The sequence below is a fragment of the Meriones unguiculatus genome, chromosome 7 (genome assembly GCF_030254825.1).
Source record: "Meriones unguiculatus strain TT.TT164.6M chromosome 7, Bangor_MerUng_6.1, whole genome shotgun sequence".
Classification (NCBI taxonomy): domain Eukaryota; kingdom Metazoa; phylum Chordata; class Mammalia; order Rodentia; family Muridae; genus Meriones; species Meriones unguiculatus.
In genome coordinates this window covers 90,374,191-90,389,194 of record NC_083355.1, presented here as the reverse complement: position 1 = coordinate 90,389,194, position 15,004 = coordinate 90,374,191, and the positions used below count along the sequence as shown (strand labels likewise).

The window sequence follows — 15,004 nt, the reverse complement described above, 5'->3', positions numbered from 1 at the left end:
ACAAGATAAAACAAAAAATGTCACACTGAAGTTGGATAGCACAAGCCAACAGAAGGAAAAGAGCCCAAGAGAAGGCACTCATTCTTCACAGACTCAGGAATCCCATGCAAACACTACAAGCCATGCTCCAAGCGCAGGGGACCTGGTGCAGACCTGTGCAGGTCCTGTGCATGCTGCTTTAGTCTCTATGAGTTCATAGGAGCTTTTCTCATTGATTTAGAGGGCCTTAGTTTATCTGTGTCCTTTATCACCTCTGGCTCCTACACTTCTCCTCTTCCACGGGGTTCTCTAGAGATCTTGCCATTTAATCACATGCGATCAACACCACGGTCAAGACAGGAAACGATTTTCTCACCACAAAGATCTCTTTCACATAACCCCTTTATAGCCACACCTAACGTTTCCTCCCCTCAAATCCCCTCATCATCTCCATTTATAAACTAGCTGTCCTACTGACCAGCTAACTCAGCTGCTTAAGTTGCTTAAGATGGTCCTAATAAAATAGCTATCTTAAACATTTCCTCTCTATTGAAGAGCACATCAGATCATCACACACAGTTTAGGGTACTTGAAGAATGCTTACTGCATTTACCTAAAGATCCGTGATAACTCTTAGATTTCCTTCAGCAAAGAACATGTTTGTTTTTTTTTCTTCATTCCCAAAGAATGCTTTTGCTAGATATAAAACTGCAAGTTGATAATCCTTTTTAAACAGCCTTTGAAAGATTTGCCATGTCTTTAGATGGTTTGTGCTGAGAAAATCTGCTGTCAGTCACACGAAGTTTCCCTTGTATGAGAAGAGTCATCTTTCACTGCTGTCAAGTTTTTTTTTCTTTGCTTTTAGTTTTCAAAAGTTTAATTTTGATGCGTCTCGAAATAGATTTGTTCAGATTTATTTTATTTGTGGCTTGCTTGGCTTTTTGGACCTGTAGTGTTTTTTTTTTTTCTTCTCTCCAAATTTGAGAAATTGTTGGCAGTTGTTTTCAACCCTGTTACTTCCCTTTTGAGATCCCAATGGCACAGCCACTAGATCTTCTTTTGTAGCTCCCTAGCTGTCACCTTTGCTCCCTAGGCTCTATTTGTGTGTGTGTGTAAAAATGTAAGCCTTTATTGTTATGTGTCTGGGTGTCCTGCCTGCATGAGCATGTGTGATACCTCAAATGCCAAAAGAGGGCTTTGAGTTCCCCCAGGACTGGAGACAGTTGTGAGCTGCCATGTGGGTACTGGGACCCAAATCTGGGTCTTCTAGGAGGGCCATCAGTGTTCTTAACCTCCAACCTGTCTCTCCAGCCTCCCAGACTCTATTCATTTTTGTGTCTCAGTTTTTCAGATTGACCAGTTTCTAGAGTTTTGTCCTTTGTGTTCCTCTGATAAGGTTCATCCATGGAGATTTTTGTTGTTGTTGTTTATTACTAATTTTTGTCTCAACTTTTTATTTGGTTCCTTGTATCTTTTGTGTTTTATTCTCCTTTTCCTATTATTAAAAATAGATTTTTTAATGCAATATATTTTGATTTTGGTCTTCCCTCCCGACTCCTCCAAGATCCTTCCCATCTCCCCTCCCAGCTAGATTCACACCCTTTCCATCTCTAGTTAGAAAATAAACAGGCGACTAGAGAATAAAAATAAAAACAAGACAAAACAAGAACAAAGAAACTATAATAGGACAAAACAAACCGAAATAAACAAAAACAAAGGAAAAGCACAGGAAACCCATATAGATGCCTAGATACGGCAGGTGTGTATACACAGGAATTCCATAAAACCACAAAACTGGAAGCCTTAATATATATGCAAAGGACCTATAAGGTTAAAAAAAAAAGCCTTGACAAAGCCTTAGCAGCCAAAGAACCTGCCATTTTGGTTGGCTATCTATCTTTTGTGAGATTTTATGTTTTTTCCACCTGTTGCACGTGCTCATGATTGATGAAACGTTTTTATGATGGATGCTTTAAAAATCCTTGTCAGATAATTTTAACATTTGCATAATTTAGCCTTTTCTTATTAAGTTGACTGGATCTTGGATATTTTGGCTATTTTGTTATGAGAGTCTAGGCATATCTTGTTTTAGGCGGGCTCTTCTGATGCCGAGCTCTCTCTCTCTCTCTCTCTCTCTCTCTCTCTCTCTCTCTCTCTCTCTGTGTGTGTGTGTGTTCATTGTTACCAGAGGTAAGAGTGGGAGTCAAGGTTTCCCATTTAGCCTCTGTTGGCACCCACCAAAGACAATCATCCTATTGTTTTTGGCTGCAGGCAGGAGTTCAAGCTTCTCCCCTGGCTGTATCTGACAGAGATACAGCATAGACTCTGGGTGCATGAGTAGCTCATGCCATTCTTTTCTGGTCTTTGGTTAGAGAGCAGGATTTTTCTTGGGAGTCTTTTTGGTTCTGTATTTACTGATATCTTCATGTTATCAGCTTTCCCAGAACCCTGTCCAGGATACTTGGTATAAAAGTAATACCCAGGGGGCTCAAGCAACCTGATGTTCTTCAGGTCCCAGTGTCCTTTACTGCTCTGCTTTGCTCCCTTCCTGCCTCAGGACTCTTGTTTGTTGAAAGGACAGCGTCTAGTGTATTTGCTGTGCTTATAAGAGGAATATGATGGGGTTGGAGAATTGCCTCGGAGGTTGGGAGCACTAGCTGGTGCTCCAGAGAACCTGTTTGATCCAGCTGATGAGTTAGAACCATCCTCACCTCCAGTCTCAGGAATCCGATGTTCATTTCTGGTCTCCTTGGACATTGCACACATGTGGTGCTTAGACATACATGCAGAGAAGGCTTCCATGCACATTAGAAAAAAAAATTGTAGGAGAACATTTAATTGCTCTAGTGTCTAGAGACAGAAATCCTTGGGATTGCTTTCTCATTCAGCAAAATTCTTAGCAGCTTTATGACGTATGGATTGAACATTCCTAATCTGAAAGTGTTCCTGTCATTTTCTATCTCCTATTGCGTGTATGGACATGCGTGGTGTTGGGGACCAAAGCCAGGTCCCCCTGCAAGCTGGACAGGTGCTCTGTCACTGAGCTACAACCCTGGAAAGCTACAGCCCTGCAAAGGTTCTAAAGTCCCTTTGACCCCCCCCTTTTTTTTTAATCTTTCTACTGCTCCTCCCTCTTTCTTGTCAGTGAACCACTGTTTTCTTTATATACTGGAATCAACTGCTCGGTAATCTGTCTTCGAGGTGGTGGTGTCTGCCTTCTTTCACTTGGTATAATTATTTTGGATTCATCCATGAGCTGCCACTCATGCACAAATCCTTTCCATGCCAGGTAGTGTTCTGGTGTATTGGTCTCACACTGTTTATACCCATTCACCTGTTGCTGAAGGTTTGGACTTCTTTCTAGTTTCTGCTTATTATTATTATTGACAGGGTTTCTCAGTGTAGCCTTCGCTGTCCCAGACTCGCTTTTTAGGCCAGGCTGGCCTCGAACTCACAGAGATTGGCCTGGTCCTGCCTCCCTGAGTGCTTGGGCTTACAGGCATGTGCCACTGCATCCACCTATTATTACAGAGGGCTTTTATGAACATCTGTGCTCAAGTCTTTGCACGGACGCATGTTCTCATTTCTCTGGGGCAAACGGCTCAATCCCAGACTGCTAGATCACAAGGAAGGTGAGAGCTTAACTTTTAAGGAAACTGTCAGGCAGTGTGCAAAGGCTCCATTGCCTTACGACCCTGCTAATACCACACATTGCTCACCAAGAGGAAATCTGGCCGTTCTGGTGGAGGTACAGTGATGCTTATTATAGTTTTAATTTGTGTTCCCCCGATTAGTAGTGTTACCGATCATCTTTTTATGTGCTTATTTGCCATTGAAAATAACTGTTCTTTTCCTATCCTCATTCGACGGCTCTGCGAACAGATGTGGTGTTCTCTTCACAATAGCAATTGTGTAATGTCCCCCAAGTTACCCACTACATGCCCACGGTTTAACTAGCCTCTGACATTTTCTACCTGGAGAGCCATCAAACCCTTTAGGTTAAGGGTCTTAGTCTTCCAAGACTGTCTCCATTTGATATGCCAACTGCAAGTCCAGGCTCTTAACTGTGTTTCTGACCTCTGGACACAAATGAGGCGCCCCTAGGATGCTGTTCAGACTTGGTCATTTGCTAGAGTGGCTCACAGAGCTCAACATAGATCAGACTCCAGGTTTTTTTGTGGCTTAATTATTTTTCTCTTTTGCTTCCTTCTTTCCTACTTTCTGCCTTCCTTCCTTCCTCCCTTCCTTCCTTCCTTCTTACCTTTCCTTTCTTTCCTCCTCCTCCTTTTTCCTTTTGTTCTTTTTTGAAACAGGGCTTCTCTGGGTAGTCTTGGCTGTCCCGGAGCACACTCTGTAGCTCAGGCTGACCTTGAATTCAGACATCCTCCTGCCTCCCCAGTGCACCACCACTACCCAGCTTTCTTCCTCTTCTCAAAGAATAAATAAAACATGAAAACAGTTATTTAAAAAACAAGCTCTGTAGAAAGGTACCAGGGGCAAAGGGGGAGGAGGGGGCTTACCATCTCCAGTGTGGCACCCCAGCATCTCTGTGTGTTCACCAGCCAGACCACCCTGAACTTCATCCCTGTGCGTCTCTGTGGCCCCTTCATTAGGTGTGCATGGCTGATGATGACATTGATTGTTAGTGATCAGCTCAAACCCCGTGTCTTTTCTTGCCGTGGAGATCAGAGGTCAAATGTCAGGAGTTAGAGGCTGAAGGTCTGGAGGAGAGTGGAGGCTCCAGCCTGATAATTGCATGTTTGGTATCCCTGGCAACATTCCCAAGCTAAGGCTAGACAGAAGCCTCCAATCAGCGCTGATCTTATCAGCGCCCAGAAGGACACTTAGGGAATCAGAAAAGGGGACTGAAGACACTGTATTTCTTATTATTTATCCCAGCATCACACGGTCATTCTATTCACCTGCTCTTTGCTAAGGTGTACAACATCTTAAAGAATTAAAGATTGTTGGATTTGGGTACTTACATAGTCCAGGCACCTTTGCCTGATACACATGCTGCAAATGTTTTCTCTCAATCTCTGATTTATACTTTTGTTGTCTTAATGGTCTCTTTCAACAAGCAAAAGGGCTAATTTTTTTTTTTTTTTTGTGAAATCCAATTTAGTATTGTTCTCTTATGAATTGTGCTTTTGGCAATGTATCTGGAAAATTACTGCCTATTAAAAGGTTTAGTTTTTTTAAAACCAGAATTTATAATTTCAGACTTTATTTTGGTTCTGTAATTTGTATATAGTGCGAAGTATGAACTAGTTTATTTTTGCAGATGTTTCCTTCCACATAATTTGTTGAAAAGACAAGCCTTCCTTGAGTTTTCCTTGTGTTTTTATCAAAGATGAGATGTCCACACATCTGTGGGTCTCCTTCTGGACTCTCAGTTTTGCTCTGCTGCTCTTGGTTTTCACTCGTTTATGTAGTTTCGTAGTACACCTGGAAATTAGGTGGCTCTAAGCTGAGCATGGCGGTGCACACTTTAAAGTCCCAGTTCTTAGAGGTGGAGGCAGGCAGGTGACCCCTAGAGGTGACCCCTGTGGGCTTGAGGTCAGCCTGATGTAAATATCAAATTTGGGGCCAGCCATGGCTCCATAGTGAGATTCTGTCTTTAAAAATAATCAAGTGATATAGCCCTCTAAATTAGTTTTTTTTTCTTTTTTCTTTTTTCTTTTTACTGTCCTAGGTTCTTTGTCCCTCCGCCTCCCATACCATGTATTAATTTCTATAAATCCTGGGGAGTGGATAGTTTTCACTTCAGAGTCTTCCAAGCACGCCTTCCCACGTATTAATGTTTAAATTTACTATCAGTAATTGTAGTTTTTTCGTAGAAAAAAAATTTTTTTTTGTCTGATTGAGGAGCAATCTCTGCAGCCCCTGAGAGGTTTTTTTTTTTTTTATAAATGTGAATAAATTTTGCATTTTAAATGTCTATTGATCATGGTTTGTTTTTTTTTTTTTGTTTGTTTGTTTTGTGGCTTGTTAATACGGTGAGTTATGTCGATTGATTTTGAACATCCCACTAACACTGAATTCCTGGGATAAGCACTGCTTTCTCATGATGTATTTTTTGTTTCTATATTACTAGCTTCATGTCACAAAGGTTTTATTTGCATTTTCTGTCTATTGAAACACACGTTGGTCTATAGCTGTTTTGTAATGCTGTGTCTAGTTTGAGTACCAAAGAATGCTTCATTTAGTGAGTTAGGAAAGATTTTTTTTTTCCTTTACAAATTTCTGGAAGACTTTCTCTATAGAATTGGTATTGTTTTCCCATAAATGTTTTTATAGAACTTACCACTGAACCCATTTGGACCTTTAATTTCTTTTTTTTTTTAAATTTATTTAATTTTTATTTTATGGACATTGGTGTGAGGGTGTCAGACACTTGGAACTGGAGTTACAGACAGTTGTGAACTGCCATATGGGTGCTGGGAATTGAACCCCGGTCGTTTGGAAGAGCAGGCAGTGCTCTTAACCACCGAGCCATCTCTCCAGCCCCATTTAAAACTGTGTAGCCCAGGCTGGCCTCGAACTCGTGATCCTCCTGCCTCTGCCTCCTTCAGCAAATCCTACCGGTGTGCGCCACCACACCCGGCGACCTTTAATTTCTTGAGAATGTTTTTAAACTATAATTTAATCTCCTAAGTACACATAGGGCTATTCAGGTTGTCAGCTTCATCTTGGGTAAGCTTCGGTAGTTTGTCTATTTGAATAAGCTGCTTAAATGACTTGTACACCATGGCTCATAGGACTCTGCAGGGTGGTTCAGCGTATTAGGGCATGTGGTGCTGAGCCAAACAACCCATCCTGGAGTTCTACCCTAGAACCCACATGGTGTGAGGAGAGAACTAACTCTTGCAAGTTGTCCTCTGACCTCCACACATGGGCCATGCACACACATTATCTAGGAACAATCAGAAAACGTTGCTCAGAAAATTGTTTATTAGCTTTTTAATATTTGTAGAATCTGTGGTCCTGTTTCATTTCATTCTTATATTGGTAGTTTCACTTTCCTCTTTACTTCTGACCAGAGGCTTTCCATTTTAATTTTCTTAAAAAAATGGCTTTTGGTAGAATTAACTCTCATTTCTTTCCTGTCTCCCTCCCTTCTTTGGCAACCTCACGTAACCCAGGCTGGCCTTGAACTCATTATGTAGCCAAGGATAATCTTAGATTTTTGGATCCTCCTGCCTCTCCTTCCCAAGGGCTGGGATCATAGATATGCTCTACCCTGTCTGGGTTTATGCAGTGCTGAGAACTGGATCCAGGGTTTCATCTATACCATGCAAGCACTCTCCCAACGGAACCACATCCCTAGTGCCCCCTTACTCTCTGCTTTCAAGATAGGGGTTTTAGTGATTCTGTAGTTGAGGCTGTCCTTGAACTCCTCATCCTCTGGGCCTCTCCCGGACTGTACTGGAATTAGTGATGAGGTTATAGCAAGGCCACCGCATTCATCGTAACAGGTCCATTGCATGTATGTTTTGTTTATTTAATCAGGCCCCTAGAGGAGGATAGTTGCTAACTTATAGTGAATATACATTTTTATATTATTAGAGTCCTGGAAATGGAATTGGTAGGTCAAAGGGAGAATATTTATGGAGTTTTGCTAGATATACCAACTTCTTAATGATGTCATACCCCCTGCATCCCTTACAGTGGAGCAGAACACTAGATAAATTTCCTCATCCTCTTCTTCTTCTTTTCCTCCTCCTCCTCCTCCTCCTCCTGCTCTTCTTCCTCCTCCTCTTCCTCCCCCTCCTTCTCCTCCTCCTCCTCCTCCTCCTCCTTCTTTTTCTGTGTTTTTGAGACAGGGTTTCTCTGTGCAGCCTTGACTGTCCTGGATTTGCTTTGTAGGCCAGGCTGGCTTTGCACAGAGATCTGCCTACCTCTGCCTCCCTGAGTGCTGAGATTAAAGGCATGCACCACAACACCTAGCTTGCTCGATACATTTCTAAGAACAGAATAGTTCAGCACTATAGAAGTCTGATTTATGCCATTGTGAGAACTAGAGATACTGAAACAAAGGCTGTGGTTTGGAGCACACTTGTCAGGGACACTATACAGGTAATTTTTGTTAGACCTGTGGGGTTTATTATTATTATTATTATTATTATTATAGGATATGGCCTGACTTTGAACTCATAGAGATCTGCCTGCCTCTGCCTTCTGAGAGCTGGGACTAAAGGCATAGGCCACCACTTCTGGCAAAATATATTTTTTTAAAGATAGATTTATTTATTTATTTATTTATTTATTTATTTATTTATTTATTATGTATGCAGTGTTCTGCCTGCATGTGTGCCTTCAGGTCAGAAGAGGGCACCAGGCCTCATTATAGATGGTTGTGAGTCACCATGTGGTTGCTGAGAATTAAACTCAGGTCCTCTGGAAGAGCAGACAGTGCTCTTAACCTCTGAGCCATCTCTCCAGCCCAATCTTATTGTTCTTAAAACAAGTTCTTCTGATGAATTTAGATAGTGGGTCCTGGCGATTATTTGCTTCTTCATATATTTTATATGCCTTGTTACAATGTTTCTATGTCACTGGGAGATGTGTTCTCTCTGAATAATTACTGTTGGTGGTGCTGCTGATGTGGTGTGAGAGGGAAGTGAATTCCACAGGAAGTGGATTGGTGGGCACGGGCAAAGGCACTGGGATTCTTTTCCTCATGGTCTTGGCATGAGGTGCTGTTCTCTTATCGGGATTCAATCTCAGCTTCAATCCTGCTGTTTCTGGGCAATAGGCAACCCACTGCGACTTGGGTAGGGTGGAAAGAACAGGCATGGTGCCTGTACGAACTAAACTTCCTTAGAAGCAGAGTGATTTGGGGCTGGTTACAAAGTTACCCTTAGCCCCTTGCTTCAGCCTTTAAATGTGTCATGAGTTCTCTGCCGCAAGAGGAAAGCTTGGTGAATGTCAGGGTCTGTTGCTGTGCCTACTTTATGAGTGAGGGAGGCTTTGGGAACCCCTGGGCCATGTTGAGAAAGCCAGGGTGGTCTCGGCACAAGGGACACCAGGAGAGGTCAGGCAAGAGGGATGTCCACGGTGATAGGAACTAAGTCCTGAAGTGCAGTGCCAATTGCCCAGACTCTCATCATTTAGAGATGGGTCATGAATACTTCATGCATGGCCTTGGAAACAGGGCAGATTTCAGCTAAGCTGTGAGGGTGGGCAGAGCTCCAGGGACATATTGATAGCGTGCTCAGGAAACACTCTTGCCCACTTTTCAAGCCCTACCTGAGACCTTGCGCTCATCTCTCCAGTTCTGCAAGGATGGTTTAACGTGGATGTTCTTCAGCCAGAGGCATGGACAGAGCCTGCGTGCAAAATTTCTTTTGCAGACATTTCCTCACTGTCACCGCCTTGGCATGTCTCTGATGCTTGAGTTCAGATTTAATAGTTCAAGAACTACTCAATGCCCAGTCTTGGCGGAGAATTCCCAGTACTTGTCATTATCTGTCTGTAAATGTGAAGGCCCATTGTGGTGACAGACAATGGCAGCAAGATGTGGAGGGGCTCTTTAAATGGGACTGATGGCCCCGAGAAGACCCTCACGCTCGCCTTTCTGTTTTGTCTGGCTTGGGTGGGGCTGTGCAGCCGCATTTGGCTTTCTCATCATCTTCCTCTGATCCTGTTACCTGGCTCCAGGCAAAAGTCCCTACCTCCTTCCTATGCTTCTTGGCCGATTCCTTTCAACATGAGTGGGTGTACAGGGGTGGAGGGTTGGGATGGAGGTGATTTCTGGTGACTGCTGGGAGAGTTCTGGAAGGTACGACTGGATTCCAAATGAAGGCGGGTTAGCACAGGTGTTGGCTAGCATACGGTCCTGTGGATGTCTGAGTTTTCTTTCCAGCACAGGAAAGGTTGGGTCGTGGTTTCGGGGTCTACCTTTGGGATGCTCTCAGAAGAACCTTCCCCTCAGTAGACTTGAACTTCTTCCCATGTTTGCATCTGGCTGGAACAAGAGGGAATCGCTCAGTACTTTTCTACTCTACTTCTTTTCCTGTGCCTTTTCCGTGTCGCTTCATCTTCCCAGTTCTTCCTGCTCAGGCATCGTCAGAGGCATTCACACTCACCAGCCAACTAGAAAACATGTGCGTAATTGGGTATTTGTCTGCAATCTGCTGGCTGTTTAAGCATCAGGCTCCTCATAGAACAGTCTGCTATGGAACCAGTTCTCCGAGCAAGCGTGCAAATTTCTGCGTGTGTGTCTGTCATGCCTGGACTTTGATACAGAGTTCCTTCGAGAACTGGGGCCGCAGCTCCAGGCACCAGTGCTGCCCTTTTTACAGGGGACCTGTGACTTGGGGGATGCTAGCTGTGGCCTTGGTTGCCAGGGAGGATCCCCCCCACCCCTCGTCCCCCCACCCCCCCACCTCGTCTCCTACCTCCTACTTCCTGTCCTCTTTATCCACCCCTGACCCTAGGCTCAGTCCTCAAGGTTAATTTCCCTGACAGTGGCTGTGGCTCCATCCTTTTCTTCCTCCTCCTCCCTCTGGTCTTTCCCACACACAGGCCTTTGAGTTATGTGCCTCCTGTTCTAAGGAGATAAACAACATCAGTCTCATGGGTTTCTGCTCTTCCCCCCGTAAGTGTAACTGCAGGGTGGAATGTGCTGGTCCTATAAAGGGGCCCTGGTGCTTGCCAGTTTGTCAGGCAGGACGAAGAGAGGGGGTAAAGAGCCCTAGGGAAGTGACAAGGTGGATTCAGAGCAAGGTCAAAAGAGAGGCATGCAGTGTCATGGGCAAGGTTGTCTGGCACGTGAGCACAGGGTCCAAGACTCATCTATATCAGCTAGCTTGTGAGGGTCAGCACTGACACACCTGTCCAGTCCTCATGGTTGCAGAGAGACTCCTCTTGAACATCAGTTAATTTCCACCATATTCCCCTGAGGCAGGCATTACGGGTGGCCTGCTCGCAGAGTGGGAGACAGGTTCTGGTAGGATCTGTGGTCTTTCCTTTCCTTTTTCCTTTTTCCTTTTTCCTTTTTCCTTTTTCCTTTTTCCTTTTTCCTTTTTCCTTTTTCCTTTTTCCTTTTTCCTTTTTCCTTTTTCCTTTTTCCTTTTTCCTTTCCTTTCCTTTCCTTTCCTTTCCTTTCCTTTCCTTTCCTTTCCTTTCTCCTTCCTTCCTTCCTTCCTTCCTTCCTTCCTTCCTTCCTTGGCTCAGGTTGGAAGTATCAGGGATCACCAGGGGACAGGGCAAGGAGAAAACTCATAGATGTTGGTGGACTCAGAACTCGCATCCAGAGCCCACCTTCTCGGATGGCTTGCCAAACAAGAAGTTTTCTTTCCTTGTGGTTCTAGGAATTGAACCCAGGGCCCTGTACATGCTTGGTAAGGTCTCTACCCTGAGCCATATCCCAGCCGTTCTTGAGTGGTTTGTGTCTGGGTGAGTGAGTACCCTGGAGGCAGAGCCAATGGTTATTTCCTTCTTGTAGTTGATTCTTGTTGAGCTTTGGATGATGATTCCTGGAGGTGTTCCAAGTATGGTGTGCTGAATCCAGGGAACACGAGAGAGGGTGTGATTCCTACCATCGCAGCTCTTTCCAAACCAGTAGGGGAGATACTAGTATGCAGGCAGTTGCTTAGAGTGCCTTGGGGGAAATACAAGGAATTAGGATCCTGCAGGAAAGGCCATTAAACCAGTCTTGGTACATCAGAGAACACAGGCAAGCAGCCAGGAGATGCTATTCAGGCCTCCAGAGGTTCTCAGTAGGCATTAAGACAATCTATAAAGTTCCTAAAGACAGTTGTTGAGTTCCCTTAACAGCCTACCTCCCTTCAGAGGACCAGAGGTCTGGTGTGAGTTTGGGGCCCTGGAGTGTCTGAGTTCTCCCGGCACTTGCCGTCTCAGCTGATTACTGGGTCACTAGCCCCAAATGAGTGGTGACTCCTGGGATTTGTTCAGTGATGCTGGGGAGCGGGCCAGGACCTCCTCGCTAAGATCCTGGGGGACCCTCCTCAGAAGTAGCTTGGATGTCTGGATGGGACCCAGAGTCTATTCAGCATCGAGAGGACTGGAGGTAACATACCCCTCAAGTGGGTCACGACAGAAACACGGAGCTGTCTCTGGGGATACTTTCTCCCAGAAAGAAAGAGGTCATGGCTGCCCTCTTTCTCCATGGCCGGGGAACTCACAATGACTTATTTGACTCATATAGTCTTCTGGCCACCTGGTACAGGCCGGTCCTTAGACCTTCTAACTCTGACCTTAATATTTCCTGAGGCTCAATGGAGTGTGGGTACAAGTCTCCACTATATTACCATCCTGCAAACGATGGTATTTAGCAGACAAACTTACATGAGTGTTTTGCATCCTTTAATGCTGGTATGGTTGCCTGTGCTTTGGACCCAGCCCAGTGAATGAATAAATATGACAAATGAGTCAATGACGCTGTTCTCCCTCTTAACTTATGGTGGTGGTGGTATGTATATGTATGTGTATGTGTATGTGTGTGTATGTACAGGTATGCTCACTCATGCATGCATGTGGAAGTCATCGATTGACTGTGGGTATCTTTCTCATCCTTCCTCACCTTATTTTTTGAGACAGGGTCACTCAGTGAACCCAGAGATTGCTGTTTCAGCTTTACTGGCTTCCAGCAAGCTCCTGGGATCCAACTGTCTCCACCTCTCCTCCCCAGGACTCGGGGTGGTAGGCACGTGTTCCCTAGTGCTGGGAATTGAACTCAAGTCCTTATGCTACTGTGGCATGTATTCTACTCACTGAGCCATCGTCCCATCCCCACAAACACACCAATCTCTCTCTCTCGTTATATGTGCACATGTGTATGCAGGATGTTTGGCATAGCAATGAAGCTGGTGGTGTTAGAGACCAAATATTGATAGGGACTGCTTTGGGGAGACAGTGCATTCTTCCCCATCCTATAGACTTCTGACTGTAAGTTCATCCTCTGGACTTTGCGATTTCTTTGTGGGAGACCTGGCATGTGGACTGGGAAGTCTAGGAACACAGAATATGCAGGTGGGTGTCCAGGGTAAACCATGCCTCCGTGAGTTGCCCGAGTCCTCTCTGGCCTCTGCAAATGGCCTGAGGCGGTGGGAGAGCCCTGCAAGCAGATCTGGCTCCTTTGATGCTGTGTCTTTGAAATGCTTCTCAGTCGAGGCTAGGTCTAAGGTAGGTTTACTGACTTCTGCTGTTCCTCCTTGAAGGGAGCCGGCCTAACCTGGCCCCGGACAGAGGGACAGCAGGCCAGGTAATACCTTTTGCTAAAGGTCCTGGCTCTGCCTGGCAATGGGCCTGGTGAAGAATGTGATGGAGTAGGCAGAATGGAAGTCACAATGGGTTGCGCCTTGGCTCTGCCAGGGCCCGGCTGGCTGACACAAGCTCCTTTGCCTCTCTGTGCCCTACTTGTCTCTCACTGCAAATGACAAGATTGGGTAGGACAGTCCGTGATGTCCCTTCTGGCCTATAGCCTTTTCTCTTTACATTGTGTCTGTCCACAGGCCTTGCTCCGGGCCAGCTGTACACGTACCCTGCCCGCTGCTGGCGCAAGAAGCGACGATTGCATCCACCAGAGGACCCAAAGCTGCGACTCCTGGAAATCAAACCTGGTGAGTGCCCCATGCGGCTCAGTTGGGCCAGGGGCAGGAGAGGTGAGGAGGCCTGAGCTGCCCACGCTTTCTGCCCATTGCTTTCTGCCCATTGCTTTCTGTCCACAAGACTCACTGTTCTTGTGGCCTAAGGCTGCTGCTCAGTAGTAGAATGCTTGCACGTGTCTGCAAGGTCTGGAGTTCAACCCCTAGACTGCAAGAAAAAGTAAAACAAAATGAGCAAGCAAGCAAGCAATCAAGCAAACAAAAATCCAACAGAGTGAGTTTCTGGCAGAAGAATGGTGCCCATGTGGCACACAGAGGCATACGTATATGCTCATTTTGTGTGTAAATATATCCTGTTGCCCTCCAAGCATCTCTGGGCTTTGAGATCTTGGGCTATCTCTTTTCTTCCCCCTCATCACCCCAGAGAAGCAAAGTTAGCAGTGGTAGGGGCCAGGTTTCAGTGCTTCTCTTCCTCCCCAGAGCCCGTGAAACCACAATCCTTCCTGTAGCATCAACAAAGGTACCTTGACCCAGGTATGTGTTCCCAAAGAGGCGAGAGTGCTGTTGGGACCACCTCACTCACACCCATGTGACTCACACCCATGTGACTTTCTGGAACGAAAAGGCTAGCTTGTTAAAACTAGACCTCGCATTTGGGGAGCATGGGAATTAGGTGGTAGAACTCATCCCTGGGGTGCAGGCTTCTTTACCCTGACTCATCTGGAACTTCAGTCACGCGGCCGTCTTTCACCTCCACGTCTGGGTTACAAACACCACAGAGCCAAGGCAAACGTCACCTCACCCCAGACCTCAGCTCAGTGTTTCGGGGGGGGTCCTTAGTTCTCATGGAACCCCTTAATGCTGGATGATTGCTTCTGCTCTGGACTCCACCCAGTCCATGGGTAAAGGTGACAGATGAAAATATCAAGTGACTGACTGGGTTTTTAGCCACAGGACTTTCCTCGGCGTGCTCAGGACTGGAAGCTAGCACAAGGGCTACACTCCCGGTCTGGGCCAGTCTAGGGTTGATGAGTGTTGTTTGGCATTTTTTTTTTCCTGTGCCCATATTTTCTTTTTTGAATTGTAGCTTGTGTTTGGCACTTCCCCATGTCTCACTTTGCTCTAGCCACACTTCAAGGACCTAATAGACACATGTAGCTAGTGGAGGCATATTAGTCAAACAAAAAGCCCCGAAGCCAACAACAAAAATGAAAGGATGTATCAGGTATGTGGCACACACCTTTAATTTCAGTACCCTGAGGCAGAGGCAGGTGGATCTTTGCGAGTTCGAGGCCAGCCGGATCCACATAGCAGGCTCCAGCACAGCCAGGGATACACAGAGACCCTGCCTATGGAAGTAAAAAAAGAAAGAAAAGAAATGAAAGAAAACGAATACTAGTCTGATGATTTCATCAAATCAAATACATCTCATGCGAAGGAATAAAAGACAT

General features: G+C 45.3%; 1 protein-coding gene across 4 annotated transcripts in view; it reads left to right on the top strand.

Annotated features, from left to right (window-relative positions):
* The window catches only part of Dpf3 (double PHD fingers 3), a 269,339-nt gene that overhangs the window by 116,930 nt on the left and 137,405 nt on the right, over positions 1–15,004 (top strand). For all 4 annotated transcript variants that reach the window (XM_021653727.2, XM_060387818.1, XM_060387820.1 and 1 more), the window contains exon 3: positions 13,461–13,568. In XM_021653727.2, the coding sequence (XP_021509402.1) occupies positions 13,461–13,568 (108 nt within the window). The remainder of the gene's footprint in view (positions 1–13,460; positions 13,569–15,004) is intronic.